This window comes from Doryrhamphus excisus, chromosome 2, assembly GCF_030265055.1.
Source record: "Doryrhamphus excisus isolate RoL2022-K1 chromosome 2, RoL_Dexc_1.0, whole genome shotgun sequence".
NCBI classification, from domain to species: Eukaryota; Metazoa; Chordata; class Actinopteri; order Syngnathiformes; family Syngnathidae; genus Doryrhamphus; species Doryrhamphus excisus.
This window is the reverse complement of record NC_080467.1, coordinates 30,621,670-30,637,820: the sequence shown is the minus strand read 5'-3', so window position 1 is coordinate 30,637,820 and position 16,151 is coordinate 30,621,670. Positions and strand designations below refer to the sequence as shown.

General features: G+C 46.0%; 2 protein-coding genes across 5 annotated transcripts; both read right to left on the bottom strand.

Moving 5' to 3' along the window:
• Positions 1-31: 31 nt before the first annotated feature.
• On the bottom strand, positions 32-9,209 carry rab41 (RAB41, member RAS oncogene family). 4 transcript variants are annotated; one of them, XR_009120079.1, is made up of 9 exons: positions 8,714-9,209; positions 7,105-7,163; positions 6,182-6,235; positions 5,049-5,154; positions 4,342-4,453; positions 3,140-3,233; positions 2,777-2,870; positions 1,650-1,716; positions 1,461-1,539 (listed from the first exon to the last, which is right to left on the bottom strand). XR_009120079.1 is itself a non-coding variant. In XM_058055532.1 (8 exons), the coding sequence occupies exons 1-8, from the start codon at positions 8,790-8,792 to the stop codon at positions 1,475-1,477; spliced, it is 636 nt and encodes a 211-aa protein (XP_057911515.1). In that variant the 5' UTR covers positions 8,793-9,209; the 3' UTR covers positions 32-1,474. The 4 variants fall into 4 exon arrangements, 3 of the variants coding, with proteins under 3 accessions (XP_057911515.1, XP_057911506.1, XP_057911497.1); XM_058055532.1 differs by lacking the exons at positions 2,777-2,870; positions 5,049-5,154 and adding an exon at positions 5,618-5,723 and having other exon boundaries at positions 32-1,539; XM_058055523.1 differs by lacking the exon at positions 3,140-3,233 and having other exon boundaries at positions 36-1,539.
• Positions 9,210-9,358: 149 nt separating this feature from the next.
• Positions 9,359-14,405, bottom strand: arr3b (arrestin 3b, retinal (X-arrestin)). Its single transcript, XM_058055399.1, has 17 exons — positions 14,295-14,405; positions 14,169-14,196; positions 13,529-13,559; positions 13,383-13,443; positions 12,900-12,944; positions 12,631-12,824; positions 12,495-12,554; positions 12,347-12,423; positions 11,754-11,889; positions 11,579-11,663; positions 11,434-11,506; positions 10,581-10,718; positions 10,340-10,417; positions 10,236-10,259; positions 10,119-10,168; positions 9,901-10,023; positions 9,359-9,752 (listed from the first exon to the last, which is right to left on the bottom strand). Exons 2-16 carry the CDS (start codon positions 14,174-14,176, stop codon positions 10,016-10,018), a joined length of 1,068 nt encoding a protein of 355 aa, XP_057911382.1. The 5' UTR covers positions 14,177-14,196; positions 14,295-14,405; the 3' UTR covers positions 9,359-9,752; positions 9,901-10,015.
• Positions 14,406-16,151: the final 1,746 nt, after the last annotated feature.

Genomic DNA, 16,151 nt, shown 5'->3' with positions numbered 1-16,151 from the left:
GTGACCAAAAACGATGTTCCAGAATGTTCTTTGGTGAAATAACTTTATTTTCTCCGTGTGATAGGCCTACAACTTGTGTGTCATTAAGTCTTCCTTTTGTACACAGCAGATAGTAAATAGTACTGACACAAACACGAGTAGACGGCAAACTTCAAGTGGACAGACACCAAGCTGGAGTATTAACTTGTGGCAAGTCGTAGCTAAATCCGTGTATTATTGTTAAAATGTCGTTTCAAACCGGTTATGCTGTGGCTAAATCGCTCATCTATGCGTCCACCGTGTGTGTTTACCAAGTTGACTAAACTGTGTTACTGTGACACGCCAGCAAGATTATGAGTGAGAGTCCCAGCAGACACAAATAAATAAAATCTTTTCTTCATGCGCTTCAGCATCTGTACTTTTGGTCAAACGCCAACAATGTTATGTGTATGATCCAGTTGCTGAATAAATAATCACATAAAATCAACAGTCCTACACAAGCAATTCTAGCAATACAGCCAAGGATACCGCGAGCAGCTGCTTTTGAACACTTTTTACAGCGAGGGTGTTTGTTAGTAAGCGTTGTTGAGCGTCTCTACCTACTCTACAAAACCGCTAGTCCCAAGCCACGGACTGGTCGGCCCGCTTCCCCTTTTGGTGTATTTTACAATATTGTGGCTTGATTCAGTGCACGACGTCGGTGAAGAAGAACCAAGCAAGGCATCTGTACTGTCGCCATGGAAATCCTGCATGGCCAGCAGACGCTGCCATCGGTGTCTACTCGGCACACCAAGGATCCACGGCATGGCGGAACCAGCGCTGACTGGAAGTACTTAGGGTGCGAGGATGACAGCTCCAGGTTATTTGGGATGAACGTTGTCTAGGGTTTTGTTTGGTGTTTGGGGTCTGACATGATACAAGTCTACATGATGCCTTCCGACTGGGAAGAGCAGAACGTCAAGGATGTCCGTTTTGCACTGTGGGCGCTTAAGGAGGTTCCAAGTCGAGAATGAAAATGCAAACGAAGGAAATGGGAGACCAAAGCAACTTCTTTGTGCATCTCCAAGGCCTACTGAGAACCTCCTTAAGATCCAACATTGCTAAATGGCCATTCTCGCCATGTTTCAGCTGCCATGAAGTGAGACAATGTGGTTTGCGTGAATGCTGATGATTAGTAAGATCCTGTCTCTACTTCCTTAAAATGAGAAACAAGCGGCTATCTCTGAACGTCAGGCAAACTATAAAAAAAAACCAGAGCCCAACGTGGCACTTTACAACAAAGACGGAAAGAGTAACAGCACAAAGAGTCTGAGCATGTGCAATAACCCAAGAAGCGGTCTAGATAATGCCATGCAACTGGATGAAGACGGATCGGCTAACTCCTTGGATGCACATCCGCGTGGTGACTGTGAAACCTCGCTGAGTTGAGAAGAACGGTGGGTGGTGGGGTCCTATGTGGGCTTGGTGAGCTGGGGGCTGGGGAGGGGGGGGTGTACTAGCACGAGCAGCTGCTCTCGGTGACCGTCATCTCCGGCTGCTTCTCCAGCTTGATGTCAATCACTGGGGAAAGTTGGAGTTAAAGGGAAATATCTGCTAGCTTATCTCAGGCTGGCGCTCACCAAACGGCCTTCCTACGGAAATAGGAAGACGGGAGAATATTGGAAGGATACTGTCTTCTTTGCTCTTCTCCGCTGTGCTGTCCATCCCGGGCAACGCAGCCGCCACACGCCGGAACAGCTGCAAGAGAATGACGCAGCACACGTTACCCTGCTAACAGGATGCTAACGGAAAGCAGCAGGAGGAAATATGCCAACACGCAACATTAGACAGTAAAGCCACCATGTCAATCATCCTTGGAGAATAATACGCCTGGTCCTCCGCCTACCAAACTCAGATTTTGCCGTTTTTATGGTTACGTACGCACCGCCATGAAGTAGTGGACTGGTTAGGTGCACGTGGTGGATGAATACATTGGTGTCCTGGCGCTCCAATGACAGGAACGATGTCATTTGGGTCTTTACAGTCAACCACTGAGTTATCAGACTGGTCAGGTGGGAGCGCGTGGAAGCCAAATTAGACATCGGGAGAACCTGAGTGGCACATGGCACAGGTCTCCTCAATCAGATTGGGGAGACATGCACCAGTCTATGCATATTTACTTATTTACTTAGCCTAAAAATGGCCACATGGTCAAAGTAACTGAAGTAAAATACAAGCATTGTAAATGTGGGTGTGGTATTGCAGATTGGCCACTAGGTGTCGGTGTTGGGTAAGGTTCCCCTAGGGGACACATTTACTGTGACACTGCTCAGCCAGTTTTATTTATGTCTTCCGTGGCGTGTTTGCTCTTATTCCGTCTACCATATTGCTAATACGAGTGTAAAGCCATTTAGAGCTGCAAGGACGGACGCTGTCCAGAAGTGAGTCTGTTACCTTATTATATGTAATATATGTCCTGTTTTCTCTGGTTATACGCGTCTACATTATTAATACTGAATCCTACTTTTGCAGAAATTGACTTTGCGGTCATGTCTGGAACCCAATTAACTGCCATAAACGCGGGTCTACTGTACATCTGCACTCTACTGTCTTCTGTAAAGTGGCACCAACGAGCAATGACGGTGAGGTAGGGGCAGTAACAGGTGAGGTCAGGCCGCGTGTACGCGAGTGAGTCACATAGCAACCAGGGAGAGGACGATAAAGCCAAGTTGTGTGGAGTGGGAGATGAGTGAGAGGTGGAAAGGGAGTAAGAAGAGGGGAGGGCAGCGTGAGTAGGCTGAGAGAAGGCCAACTCTACCTGTTTGACATTGTAGCCAGTCTTTGCGCTGGTTTCAATGAACATGACATTCAGTTCCTTAGCTCTCTGCTCGCCCCCCTCCGTGGTGATCTGTCTGCTCGGGTGGAGGCCACGTGGACCCACGGGCAGGGATGAATAGAGGAACACAGCAAAGAGGACAGGAAAGGATAGAGAAGAGAGAAAGCTTGCTGAGTCTTTTTGGGTGAACCGGAGGAGGTTAGTTTGGTTAAGAAACAGACAAAAAGCCAGGAAGACAAAAGAAAGACGTGGCCGTACGCCGCAGTAAAGTGACTCATTGCATTCATCAAACAGCCAGATCCACAGATGACCAAGCAACATGGCCGCTCGCCAGCCGACACCAACCTGTTTGACGTTATAGCCAGCCTTGGCGCTGGTCTCTATGTACATCACATTCAGCTCACGAGCTTTCCTCTCCGCCGCCTCAACTGAAACCTGCCTGCCACCGTCCCGGCGGGGTGGGGAGGGGCGGGTAGAGGTGGGGTGGGGGGGAAGACACGGTGGAAAATCCAAAACACAGCACACATGCAGACAAAGACACACACAAATGAAATCAAATCAAAATGAGAAAACCAAACAGAAGAAAATCTCAGGCAAAGAAAAACAATATCGAAAAAAAAGCCTTCCATCAGCTGGCAAAATGAATGAGATGGATGAGGTGCACTTTAAGGGAGGGGGTGGGATTCAGGCTTTGGCAGAGCACCGTACAGTTGCACCACACAAGAGAACTTGAAAGAGAATTTTATATTATTCTTAGATTCACAGTTCACCTTGTGTGTGTGTGTATGTATGTATATATGTAAACAAACATACTAGGGCTGTCAATTGATTGTGATTAATCACGTTTAGGTGTCCATAGTCAACTCAGAATTAATCGCATTTAATTTAATTTAATTTGAAAGGATATCAATTTGGGGACTATTGGCCATTATTCAAAACAATACAGTCAGCAAGCATATTTTGTATGACTATTTTTCTTTATTATTAGCATATTAGCTCTTAAACTGCATGACAATACTGTAGTAAAATAATATTTATAGCAGCTGGAAGTCCAATTTAGCTGTCAGTTGAATGCCAAAATCATCAGAGATGTAAAAATGCCAAAAGCACTCTTATGCCAAGGTAGCACTGTATATGACAATAAAAACAATAGCTGCACTGCACTGCACACAAATATCTTTGGTCTTGCTACAAGAGCCATCTGCCAGGGCTTTGAAGCTAACTTTACCAATCTAACCCTAACCCTATGTTATATCATCATATGGTGATACATTTTAAGGTCCCTATCTCCCAACCCTACTTTTTATCATTAAGATGGACTAATGTCTTGTTTCACATCTGACAATTGAGGATGTTGAAATATGGTGAATAGTTGGCCATAGAGTTATTACACACATATTAAATACAGATATTTATGAGGGTGACAGCTTGACCCCGGAACCCCTGGAATATTTGTCTTTCCGTAGAAGGAATAGCACCACACACAGAAAGGGAAAGTATATTAGGCTGCCAACGAACGAGCACATCGCTGCCACACAAGCATATACCTTTTATCCGCCAGGTCTGTTTTGTTGCCAACAAGCATGATAATGACATCGCTTCCTCTCTCCGTTCGAACGTCGTCGATCCACTTTGAGGTTTGTTGGAAGGAGTTTAGATCTGGGAATGAAAGAAAGACGCTAGCGTGGGTGTTTGGAAGCTACTTAAAAGGCAGCTATTTGTCTGCTGTAGCCCAGAAAGGCTTCTGCCGTGTGGAAGCCAAAGTATAAGAGACGAGGTTGGTCCATCAACATGCTTAACCGTCTCAACATGGGGTACACCAGCACCATCCCACCGGATCCAATACCAGACAGTTCAGAGTGGCTTTTTAGAGTCTTGCTTGGGGTTCCACAGGGGTGTGCAACCGGTGCCGTTTTTTTTTTTGGTTCAACTCGGGCTACCTCAAGTAGAATCAACATTAATAGATTGTATGGAATCTTTCTGTTTTCCAAACGGCTGGTTTTTGAATGCTATCTAAACCCGTAGAACTAGATGCATACCACAAAGAGATTGACATCCCTAGTGTAGTGCCTGTTCAACTCCAGCTCGGAACTAAATCTAAATCGGAAAGGGGTAAACTTCCACTACAAATATTACACAGGTACATCTGTGTGTCTGCCATGGATCTCAGTAGATGTGTACCTAATGTTGTGACCTGCGAGTGCATAGTTAAGTGTGTCAGGAAGAGGAACGTTAGCGAGCAGCCCCCACTCACTGGTGATGTCATACACAACCACAGCGATGGTGGAGTCACGGATGTAGCTGGGAATTAGGCTACGAAAGCGCTCCTGTCCAGCAGTGTCCCAGAGCTGGAGTCGGACCTGCGGGGTTGGAATGGGGTTGGAACAGGGTGGGGGGGGGGGAGAAGATAAAGAGAGAAAGCGCGGAATAAAAAAAGTGGAGATAGGAATAGACACTGCAACAAGCCAAGTAGTAATGCTGATTAATTTTCAATGCAGGAATGAAAGAAAAAAAAACATGCGGGTGATTGAAGTGGAGCTGAGCAGCTTTATGCAAGAAAAGAAAGAGGGGGCCCTGCTGGATCATGATTTAGTCAAATCCCATTCAGACAATTTCTGCCCACCCTCGTGGTGAGGTCAGAGCCTCCAATAAAGACCACCTCAGATGTGTGCACGGGACCCCCTCCCTCCTGACCCGGGGCAGTGACTGATGGAGACATGCAGGAAGATGCTCTCACTGTGCTGTCCACACACTCCACTTGCAGTGCCCTTGCACATCCTGCAGCCGTGTACGAGCCAAGGACAAGGCTGTGATGATACCTACTGGCTATGTCATAAACCACAACTGCAGCAGCCGAGTCTCGGATGTAACTCGGGATGAGGCTGCGGAAGCGCTCCTGTCCCGCCGTGTCCCAGAGCTGCAGCCGGATCTTTCAGCCAGCCGTCAAAAACAGGACACGTATGTGGCCAGGTGGAGGGGGGGGCCGGTGGGATTTGTGACCCAGACAGGGGAAGGGGGGAATGAAAAAACAACAAAGGGAACTGAAAATATGATCATGTGTGATAAAATGCTTACACTGAAGGATGGTGTCAAAACAAAAGGTGCTACACAACCACGCAGAGCAAGCTTTAAGGAAGCGTGCACTTTCTTCTGGAATTGTGCCCATCATCCACAATCTTTATGTGAGTCATGAACACGTCTGTCACCCATTATGTGCATTAATTAGCTGCCTCTGCTCTGACACCTTTAGAGCCCAGAGAAAAGAGGAAGACGTGTTCATGTCTCTCATTGGGAGTGTGGATGACGGGCACCATTGAAGAAGTGCAGGTTCCCTTTAAGCATTCTAATAAGGTTTATATGTGTTGACATGTTTAAAAGTATGCTTACCGTGCGATCTTCTAGGTACATGGTTTTTGACAAGAAGTCAATGCCAATTGTTGCCTGCAAAACACAATCGGAGTCAAAAGACTGACTTCATTGCAACAGGCCACATTTCATAAGCATCTCCATACGTGTGCTATATATGCATGGAAGTGATTTCTGACTCCAACAGCTTCATTGCTCAAGGTAAGGGATGCCACAGACATCCTTCCCTTTGCTACTGCAGCTCAGCTCCATGGAGACAAGACAGCAGGCGTGATGTCGCTTTCAGGACTCCACATTTCACCACCTTTTTAAAAAATCTCATTTCCTGTGTCGCCGTTCTATACGAACACCACAATGCTGAACGCAACTATCTGCCAAGTCTTTCATACATCACACTTTGTCCTGCATGCAACTACTCGGCAGCAGGATTGTCTATCATCGAGTATATCTGGTCACATGTCTGGATGTTACAAATGAAATATGTGAGGCACATCATTGGCTGCATTTCATTTTGTTGTTTTTATTTATTGTTTTATGTAGATATGGTTTGTATGTTTGATTAAGGCTTTTAATGGCCTGACAAAGGTTGTTTCGTTGAGTTCCAGCAAAGCAACCCGAGTCACCTGGTACCGAACACCAGGACGTCTGCACTGCAGCCTGTAAAATGTGACGCAAATAGGAGAAGAACATCGGTGTAAGAGTCACTATAGGGGTCTAATGCTTCTCAGCGGTTGGGTCTAGGACCAGTTAACCACAATAAACCAGAGACCACTGTATTCCTGTGTCAAATAAAAGTAACAATTATGACCACGTAGCCACCCGCAAGTTGTGTGTGGTGTCAAGAGTTTTGTGCTGTCGGACTGTCTGAAGTCTTGAACGCATCAGGCAAAGTGCTTGTGTGTGTGGGTCTGTGTGTGGGTGCGTGCTTGAAATGTTGTTTTTACCTGGTAAGTGTTGTCAAAGCTGTCATACATGAACCTGGTGATGAGTGAGGTCTTCCCAACTGTGGAAAACACACAAAACAAGCATGGAGCTCTGCTTAGAAGAAACTGCCTGCTTGCAATTCATCAGACAACAGATCACCATCAGTGCATGACAGTAGATGAGGAATATAAAACAATACATCCGATATATTCTCAAATGAAAATATTGATACTTCGGAGGTATGATTTTGTCCTGTTTTTTTTCTGTTGTTGCACATGATCTTGGCTATATGCAGCTGTTGTAACTGAAAATATTTACAGGCAAAACTAAACCACGTGACTGACAAAAAAAAGTTCTGCACATGCGTAGAACCGATTGCGTTTCCGGTATGGATAGCGGAGTGACAACTCACATCAGTTGTCTGTTTTTCTCCGCATTCGCCAGCGACCACACCGGCAACAATTAAGATCGTTACGACCACCGAAAATAGACACAATCAGCGCTTGAAAAGCCGCCAGAAATGTCTACACAATCATTATTATTTCCGGGTTACATCCTGCCTTGGAGACCAGCGCGTGCGCAGAACGCCGGCTGCACTCTGGTATCACACACATAAGAGAGAGAGAATAGTAGTTTCTAATCGCATAATGTAGATATGATAATCTGACCTTTAAAACCCCAAACGTGGTCTATTGGATATGTTTACGTGTGTGTTTAAAATATACTTTACGCCAATTCATGTAATATTAGTATAAGTACATGGAAACGTTCTGAGTGACATAATGTGGACAGGCGAACCCACACGCTGAGCTGGCAATATGGGTGGAGCCAGGATAAAATGGTGAAAAAGAAGACAAATCTCCGGATGAATGTCCCTACGTAATTGTTTTATGTCATAGTTTCACGATTGACGTATGAGAGCCGCATTAAAGTATGATAACGTCAGAGAAAGTGACATTTGGATTTGGATAGCAGCGTTAAATTGTGGAAGGCAGGCCCCTGGCCGACGTGGCAGGCGGGGTGCATCTTAAGGACTCGAACAGCGCCAATTGTTTACCTACAATGACACCGTATCATATCACAGGATTCCAATTTAACAACGTTGTATGACTTCAACAACATGACTGACGACATAAATCGACGCCATTTAAAAGCCAATTTCAGAGCAAAGCTACCGGCTAGCTAGCTAACTGGTCGCCCACCTTTCACTTTCATTGTTGTCAGGATGAATATGAATTAAAAACCAACGACGTGAAAACTGAACAATGTGCTCTTCGCTATTTTGGAAGTAATGAACATATGTAAGATTGCTAATATAACGTTCCACTTCATACTGGTTGGTTAAATTGGTTAAAATGAAGGCGATGTAAGGCGAGTTGTTAGCTAGCTTTGACAGTTAGCTCAGTGCGATGACATCACAATTCGTTGCGAGTTCATTAAATTCGACATTTTCTCATTGTTGTCTCTATTGAACCACAAAGTAATGAAATATCGAACGTTCCCAGTTGGTGATTTCACCCCGCTAGCTCGGCGCAAGCTAAACCAACAAGCTAGTTAGCCGATGCTAACGTTATCCCCAACATCGGACCCACTTTCAACATGGCTCCGATAAACCGCTTCCACACTTACCACTCTGCTCCCCCAGGAAAACGAGCTTAAATTTCCGTAGAGGGTTGCCAAACTCCCCGCCGCCGGTTGTGGTAGACATTTTGTCCAAAACAAATCGAAGCAGCTAAGTAGCTAGCCGGCTAGGCCGAGTGATGTGATGTCTAGACCGGGAGAGAGGAGAGCAGCAGTGGATCTTCCTCATCACTCACCAGCCTGCCTTTGGTTCTTCTCCAAACCCACCGAAGTGCAACAGCGCAACCTGGAGGCTTTGGCTTGGAATTGACAGTTGAAGCCAACGTCGACAGAATTTCAAGTTTGTTTAATAGTTTTGGAAAAAGGACATTTGTGGAAATGTATCATTTAGTGATGTGAGATAGCATTGATTTGGTTTCTCATCTGCCGATATCAGTTGGCGATTCCATCCGATATCGATACCTTCTGCGAATTGGAGCTGTTCAAACAAACATTTCATGTCCTGTCCTTTATCATTTATTTATCTTTCTGTTCACAAAGAAAGAGTACAAATTGGCATAGTTAGAGTGATTAATCATGACTAATTAATTTGAAAACTGATTGAAAGCCTTAGTTTGACTATCAATAGCGGTTAACTTCCATTTCCACTTGAGTAGTTCATAGTTTATTCTGGAGAAGATACATCAAAGCAGCTTATTGGGGAAATGTTTATTTCCGACTCTTGGTTATGAAGAATGACAGTCATGAAGGGATCAATCGTTTCTCCACAGTCAATCAACATACGTATCTGCGCCTCCACACGTTGTAGCACTAAAGTCTGTATCGTTTAGAAGTAACATCGACACTTAAGGGTTGGAACTGTCACACGCCTACGCTAATGTTTGTGTTTAATCTAGAAGTTAAGCTAACACGGCATTGCCAGTGACGGTGCTCTGCTATATCGAAGCCTATCGAAATCGAAATCATGAGAGCTGCTGTAGAGCTGTTTCTTTACGGTCGTTGTTCTGCTCGGTGTGTGTGTGTGTGTGTGTCTCGGTGGGGGGGGGGCGTCCCTCATCCATCCACAGCGTCGATGGAGATGTCCGTTCTGCGATGGGAACACAGACACAAGCATTCAAAGTATCTGTGTCGCGTGTGTTGTTTGTGTCATGTTAAGTGGTTGCTAAGTCATCTTTTTAAGGAGTCTACTTATGGAGGGACTGTGGCCCAACGGTCTGAACCAGAGGTGACCTCACCTGAACTAAAGAGGCCTTTATTCCAATTGGCTGCGGTTCATAAGACACATAAGGGCATTAGCAACACATCACTAGCATGGCTATGACTGGTGGATGCAGGTCAGCCAAGGTTTACTTACACTTCTGCCGTACGCCGCGTTGAAGGGAATAACAGTGCATCAGACGATGGTGCGTTTTTAAAGGGAATTGAGCGGTTGGCTGAATGATGCTGAACTCACCTGCTGGCTTCTGGGACATCAGCGTCAGCGGAAGCTCCACTGTGACATCACTAGAAGAAACAAATCCGGTTTTGACTTTGAAAAACGCATCTACAGTACAAATGTTTGCAGATCTACCTTGCTGTTAGGCCACCCAGCAGGCTTTGCGGGAGGTAAATGAATGAAAAAGTCGTCATTCATGAAGCGGACTGAAGCAACGTTTGCATGCGTTTGAACCTTACCCTCCTCCAGACACCATGAGATTGACCTTGACTTTGTAGGACACCAGTATTCCTTGCATCTCCTTATTGTCCAGACTCCTGCAACGGGAAGTGTTAATCTTTCACAGCTTGCTCGAGGATTTGCACCTAAGACTCCGACTAAGTGGATGATGCGGTTGTATCACCAGCACCCAATAAGAGGATATTCAAAAAAAACATCGTGGGCTCGGCTTAAGCCAAAAAGCTCACGCCTGAGGCTTACAGGGTAGTGGATGCCAGGTTTGTGTCCTCGTATTTTAGCCGCCCGTCCACCGACAGTCCTCTCTTCTCTTTGTTGTTGGCCAGCAACGGGGTCACTTGGAAGGACTTCTCAAACGTGGAGTTGCCGTTGATCGTCTCCCTGTGCATTCAGGGACACCATTATTACACTCATTTCAGGCGTCACAAGGCCTGTCAAGTGGTGCGTTGTAGATCTCATAAGTGTGGGAAATATGGCCGTTGTATGACCAGAAAGATACATGTTTGCTTTTATAGCTAAAAGATAGCACCCACGTCTGAACGCCTCTTTTTTGAACAGCACAACATCTCAATCACACTTGAACCCCCGTGGTCTGGTTGAGTGGAGATGTATTTTGTGTGATTTCCGAGCATACATAAACGCACCACCGTAGTTAGCTTTCCACCAGTGAGTGATAAGAATATCCACTTCCGTGTAGTTAGACCCCACATCCACGTGGAATAGAACCCTAGTTGTGATGTCGGGGTGTACGTGAACGCACCTTGCTGTCTGGTGACAATGAGGAAGTATCATGTTCGATACCACTCATTTCTTTTCCGATACTGAGTACAATTCAGGCTGGTATCGGTCATAGGTACTGCTACTTGGTAAATTCGCCTGACGTGGGTACATTTGAAAAGGGAGTATACAGTACCTCATACAAGACATTTCATGTTCTTTATGCTATGATATGATATGATATGAAATACACTAATCAGTCTTCATGTTCACCACACATGAGGTACATTTGCAGTAAATTTGAAGTATCTGCATTGGAGCCGTAAAGTAATGAGCAGATGCCGCTACTGACAGCCCGTAGAAGTACGGCATGGCGTACCCAAACTCCTCCGTGCAGACAGGCTTGGTGTACGTGTCCGACGAGTACAGCACCACATTGGTCAGCTGCTCCACTAGAAAGGTCAAAGGTCAATTAGAACAAGAAGAGTCGATCCATTCAGGTGGCATCGGGTCCCGCTTCTCACCTGAGACTTTGATTTTCTTCACAACTTTGGTGGTTTCGTTGTTGATTTTCACGTTGACCGTGATGGGATCGCCGTGGTAGTAGATCTGAAAAAAAAGGGGGGGGGGGGGGGTGTTATGCACGTGCACACCTTGCCGTCCCATTGGGATCATGCTGCCAGAATCGTTGGGCGGCACCTCTTTGTCCAGGGACGCTTCCATGTGAACCGGCTTGTCCGACATCATGAACTGCTTGGAGATGTCGGCCTTTGGACCCGCGTTGTTTTTGTTTGGGGCGTACTGGATTTTCCGGATCATCAGGCGACAAGTGGCCCTGGAAGACGCACACGCCATTTATTTATTCTGTATGGCGACATGGTTTTCAAGTCGCTAGGAGAGAATTATGACGACATATCGATGATTAAAAATAGCTCTGATAACCAAATTAAGAAAAACAAAACACTCCAATTAGGCGAGAATACCAGTGCTGTGCAGGTGAGCAAATCAAGTGCTCCTTTTTTCCCTCCAGCCTGTGATGCAACTTCCCCTTAGCTCACTCGGAAACAAGGAAGACATTTTGCATGCTAGTTGTTCCAAATGCTCCACAGCGTTTGAAAAGTCCAAAAGACTTGCCGGAAAAAACTCACCAGCTGCTCGGAGCGTGAGCCCGAATACAGCGCACCCTGCTGCGCAACCAAGGCTAACCAAGCCCCTCTAGTGTTTATTATTGTACTATATGATGTACTATGTACTCTATTGTGGTCTCCAGTCCACCACTGTGGCATACGTACTTCTTCTCAATGACTTCAGTGGCGCTGTTTATTTCGTTGGCCATGTAGGCTTTGACCTCAAAGTCCACCCCGCACGCCTGCAAGGTGAGAAGAAGCGTTGAAGCAGGAAGTAGAGGTGAAAAGGAGAGGGAGGATGCAACAGCGGTACCTTGCCAGCATCATTTGGTCCAGGCTGCAAGGAGACCGAGCAGGGGAGGTTTGGGGGCATCTGAAACGAAGAGTAACCCACCATGATGACGGTGAACCAGTAAGGTGTGATAAAACCAGTAAGGCCTCTCCCATACCTGGAAGGAAAAGGGGTACGCGTGCTCTCCAACTTTCTTCATGAGGGATTCCTGCATCGGCGTTTTTGCCGCGTCCCCCTCAGGGACGGGATACACCTGGATGCGATTGATCCAGATGTCTTTCCTGCAGGACAACCCGATCACATCCAGATCTTCGCTTCCGTAGCGGAAAGCACACGCAAGGTATGCGAATACTGCAAAAGGGAAAAGAGCATTGGAGTATTGCTTCTCGTTTTGGGAGAACTTCACCAGATGAACGTTGACGCTACCTTTTTTGCCATCCAGACCGGAGGGGTCCACTTTCACTACGCCATCTGCAATTCACACAAGAGCCACTTGCGTTAGACTCCATGAGGCGTTTGTGGCGCCCCCTTTGGGTTGTTTTTAACATTCTTAGTACACAACCCCCAACGTTGGAGAGACGTTGTCCTAGTCTTAAACCAATCCTAAACCTGGGCTGCCGTGAAAGGATTGCCACGCATGCTCCCAAGCTTAGAGGCACAGTCAATAGCATTAGCCGTGCTAGCATTAGCAGTGCACTAGCGAGTCATCAGTAAAAATACGTACAGTCAACAGTACATATTAGGGCCACATTGGACAAAAATATGCTTATGACTATAAAATTGGACATCCCCATAACCCGTCCCCATCACCCGTCCCCGTCCCCGTGACCCGTCCCCATCACCCGTCCCCCACGTCGTGGCCATTCTAGGATGTACAAGCGGAATCTCGGTAAACATTTTGACACCCACCAACCACGTCCACTGAATCCAAGTGGTCCACAAAGTCTCTCCTTCCCAAGTACAAGGAAAGCTGAAGGAGAAGAGAAAAGTTATTTCTGAGCCCCCTCGCCCCCCCCAAGGGTGCCGGTGTTGAGGACAGAAGAGGGGGTGCTTACATGTCCATTGCCGCTGGTCTTCTTGAACACTCTGCAGCAGAAGGAAACATGGCATTGAACACGGGTACGCTACCTTGCATCCGCCTGACATGTTTCACTCGTTTGGGATGAATAATTCATCACGAGAGCGCGACAGAACCCCACCCCACAATCCCTTCTGGTCCACTTAATCCCCTGTGCTTGTTCTCCTGGCTTGTGTGCCTCGTAATCCAGTTAAAAATATTCCCACTCCATCGTAAACCTGTCCTCCGAGATCGAATCAACGCAAGCCGGCGTAATCGGGATTTATCACCAGCAGGTGTTGCGAGTTGTAGCAAGCTGTTTAATCTGCAAACACGGCGCCTTTTTTTAGCCATAAGTGGACGCCAGGATTTAGCATCGAAAATGGTGAGCGTCACGGACGATACCTCACGTATATTTAGTAGGTATGGGACACACGGCACAGAAGTAAACAAACGACATCAAACGTCATACAGTATTAGCTACATAGTGTATCTGGTATGTACATATAGCTACACATCAGTACCGTTGGAGAATAAGAACAGAAAACTACTAATGATTAAAGACACATGGTACATTCCGATAAACATCATCAACGTGGATGCAGTGCAGTATTCCAAAAGTATCCCAAAGAACTTACTTGGACATGTTGTGTCTGAAGATGGAATCTGCAAATCAAACAATCAAATCTCAGGGATGCAAATCAACTTGACACAAACCCAACCAATCCCAATCCCAATCCCAATCCCAATCCCAATCCACTCACCTCGTCAGGAATCTTCTCTGAAAGGCGTCGTCCGTTGACAGCGTGTGTGAGAGTCACTCCGTCCCTCTGGCCTTTATAGTTTGACCTCCGACCTCCACAGCCCCTCCCCCCAGCTTACTCGCCGCCTCAAAGAAGGTCGTTTTACTGGAAATCAGATTAATTCATTAGAACGCACGGGTTTGGTCCTCGCAGAGTGTAAAAATAATTTGGGGTTATGTGACTTGCGGAGAAAAAATGCGGTGGGGGCCGAAGACGCCGACCAATGAGGGCCTCGGATGGAGCTCTGTTGGTCACCTGGTGATGGTGGGGATTTTGTGGAGGTGCTTGTGAGGTCACGCCGCTCAAGGAATACCTGAGAAGGAAGTGGTATAGTCGGGAAATTAAACATCGCTCTCACAGAATAACATTATTATTCATCGGGCTCTTCCATTGGCTGGCCACCAGGCCAAGACAGCTGGGATAGGCTCCAGCATACCAGTTTCACAAAACCTGGAAGGCTAGCGTAGTGGTGCTTGAAAAGTGCAAAAGGTTTCCCAGAGACCTCCATGGCGTCACAGGGGCCACTCAGAGAATGTGCCCGAATACAGTGCACCTTGCTGGGCCACAGCAGGTGGCTTCTCCCCCTCTATACTGTGGTTCTCCTGATAGACCGTATTATTGCCGAGGTCATGTGACACCTTGCTGTATTAGGCAAGATATAACATAATCTGACATAATCTGTTCATGAATTCAGATGTCAAAGTTCATGATGAGGACACAGAGATTGAAACGCTGTGAAAGCTCGACTCGTCCTAGAAGATCATCTTCTGAATGGACTCATGAACGTTCAAGGACTTCTTTGAAGGAGCGCAGAGGTATTAGTTGGATTTGGTTGCTATGGCGACCAAAGAGACAGATGGCTGCTCCACCAAGCCGTAACTATGCAACATATTTCACAGCATGGATGGCATCACTGCTCTGACAGTACTGGTTATTATGGAAGTACTGGTATGCTGGACTATGGTTATTATGGAAGTACTGGTATGCTGGACTATGGTTATTATGGAAGTACTGGTATGCTGGACTATGGTTATTATGGAAGTACTGGTATGCTGGACTATGGTTATTATGGAAGTACTGGTATGCTGGACTATGGTTATTATGGAAGTACTGGTATGCTGGACTATGGTTATTATGGAAGTACTGGTATGCTGGACTATGGTTATTATGGAAGTACTGGTATGCTGGACTATGGTTATTATGGAAGTACTGGTATGCTGGACTATGGTTATTATGGAAGTACTGGTATGCTGGACTATGGTTATTATGGAAGTACTGGTATGCTGGACTATGGTTATTATGGAAGTACTGGTATGCTGGACTATGGTTATTATGGAAGTACTGGTATGCTGGACTATGGTTATTATGGAAGTACTGGTATGCTGGACTATGGTTATTATGAAGTACTGGTATGCTGGACTATGGTTATTATGGAAGTACTGGTATGCTGGACTATGGTTATTATGGAAGTACTGGTATGCTGGACTATGGTTATTATGGAAGTACTGGTATGCTGGACTATGGTCATTATGGAAGTACTGGTATGCTGGACTATGGTTATTATGGAAGTACTGGTATGCTGGACTATGGTTATTATGGAAGTACTGCTATGCTGGACTATGGTTATAATGGAAGTACTGGTATGATGGACTATGGTTATAATGGAAGTACTGGTATGCTGGACTATGGTTATAATGGAAGTACTGGTATGCTGGACTATGGTTATAATGGAAGTACTGGTATGTTGGACTATGGTTATTATGGAAGTACTGGTATGCTGGCCTGTGGTTATTATGGAAGTACTGGTATGATGGACTA

Coding starts and splice junctions, on each gene's coding strand:
- arr3b (XM_058055399.1), bottom strand. Junction 12,555..12,630: donor CGTACCCCTTTTCCTTCCAG/GTATGGGAGAGG, acceptor TCTTCGTTTCAG/ATGCCCCCAAACCTCCCCTG. Junction 11,507..11,578: donor GAAGAAAATCAAAGTCTCAG/GTGAGAAGCGGG, acceptor TGACCTTTCTAG/TGGAGCAGCTGACCAATGTG.
- rab41 (XM_058055532.1), bottom strand. CDS start 8,792: ATGTCTACCACAACCGGCGGCGGGGAGTTTGGCAACCCTCTACGGAAA. Junction 4,454..5,617: donor TGTGGTTTATGACATAGCCA/GTAGGTATCATC, acceptor TTTCATTCCCAG/ATCTAAACTCCTTCCAACAA. Junction 1,540..1,649: donor GGAGAAGAGCAAAGAAGACA/GTATCCTTCCAA, acceptor AACTTTCCCCAG/TGATTGACATCAAGCTGGAG.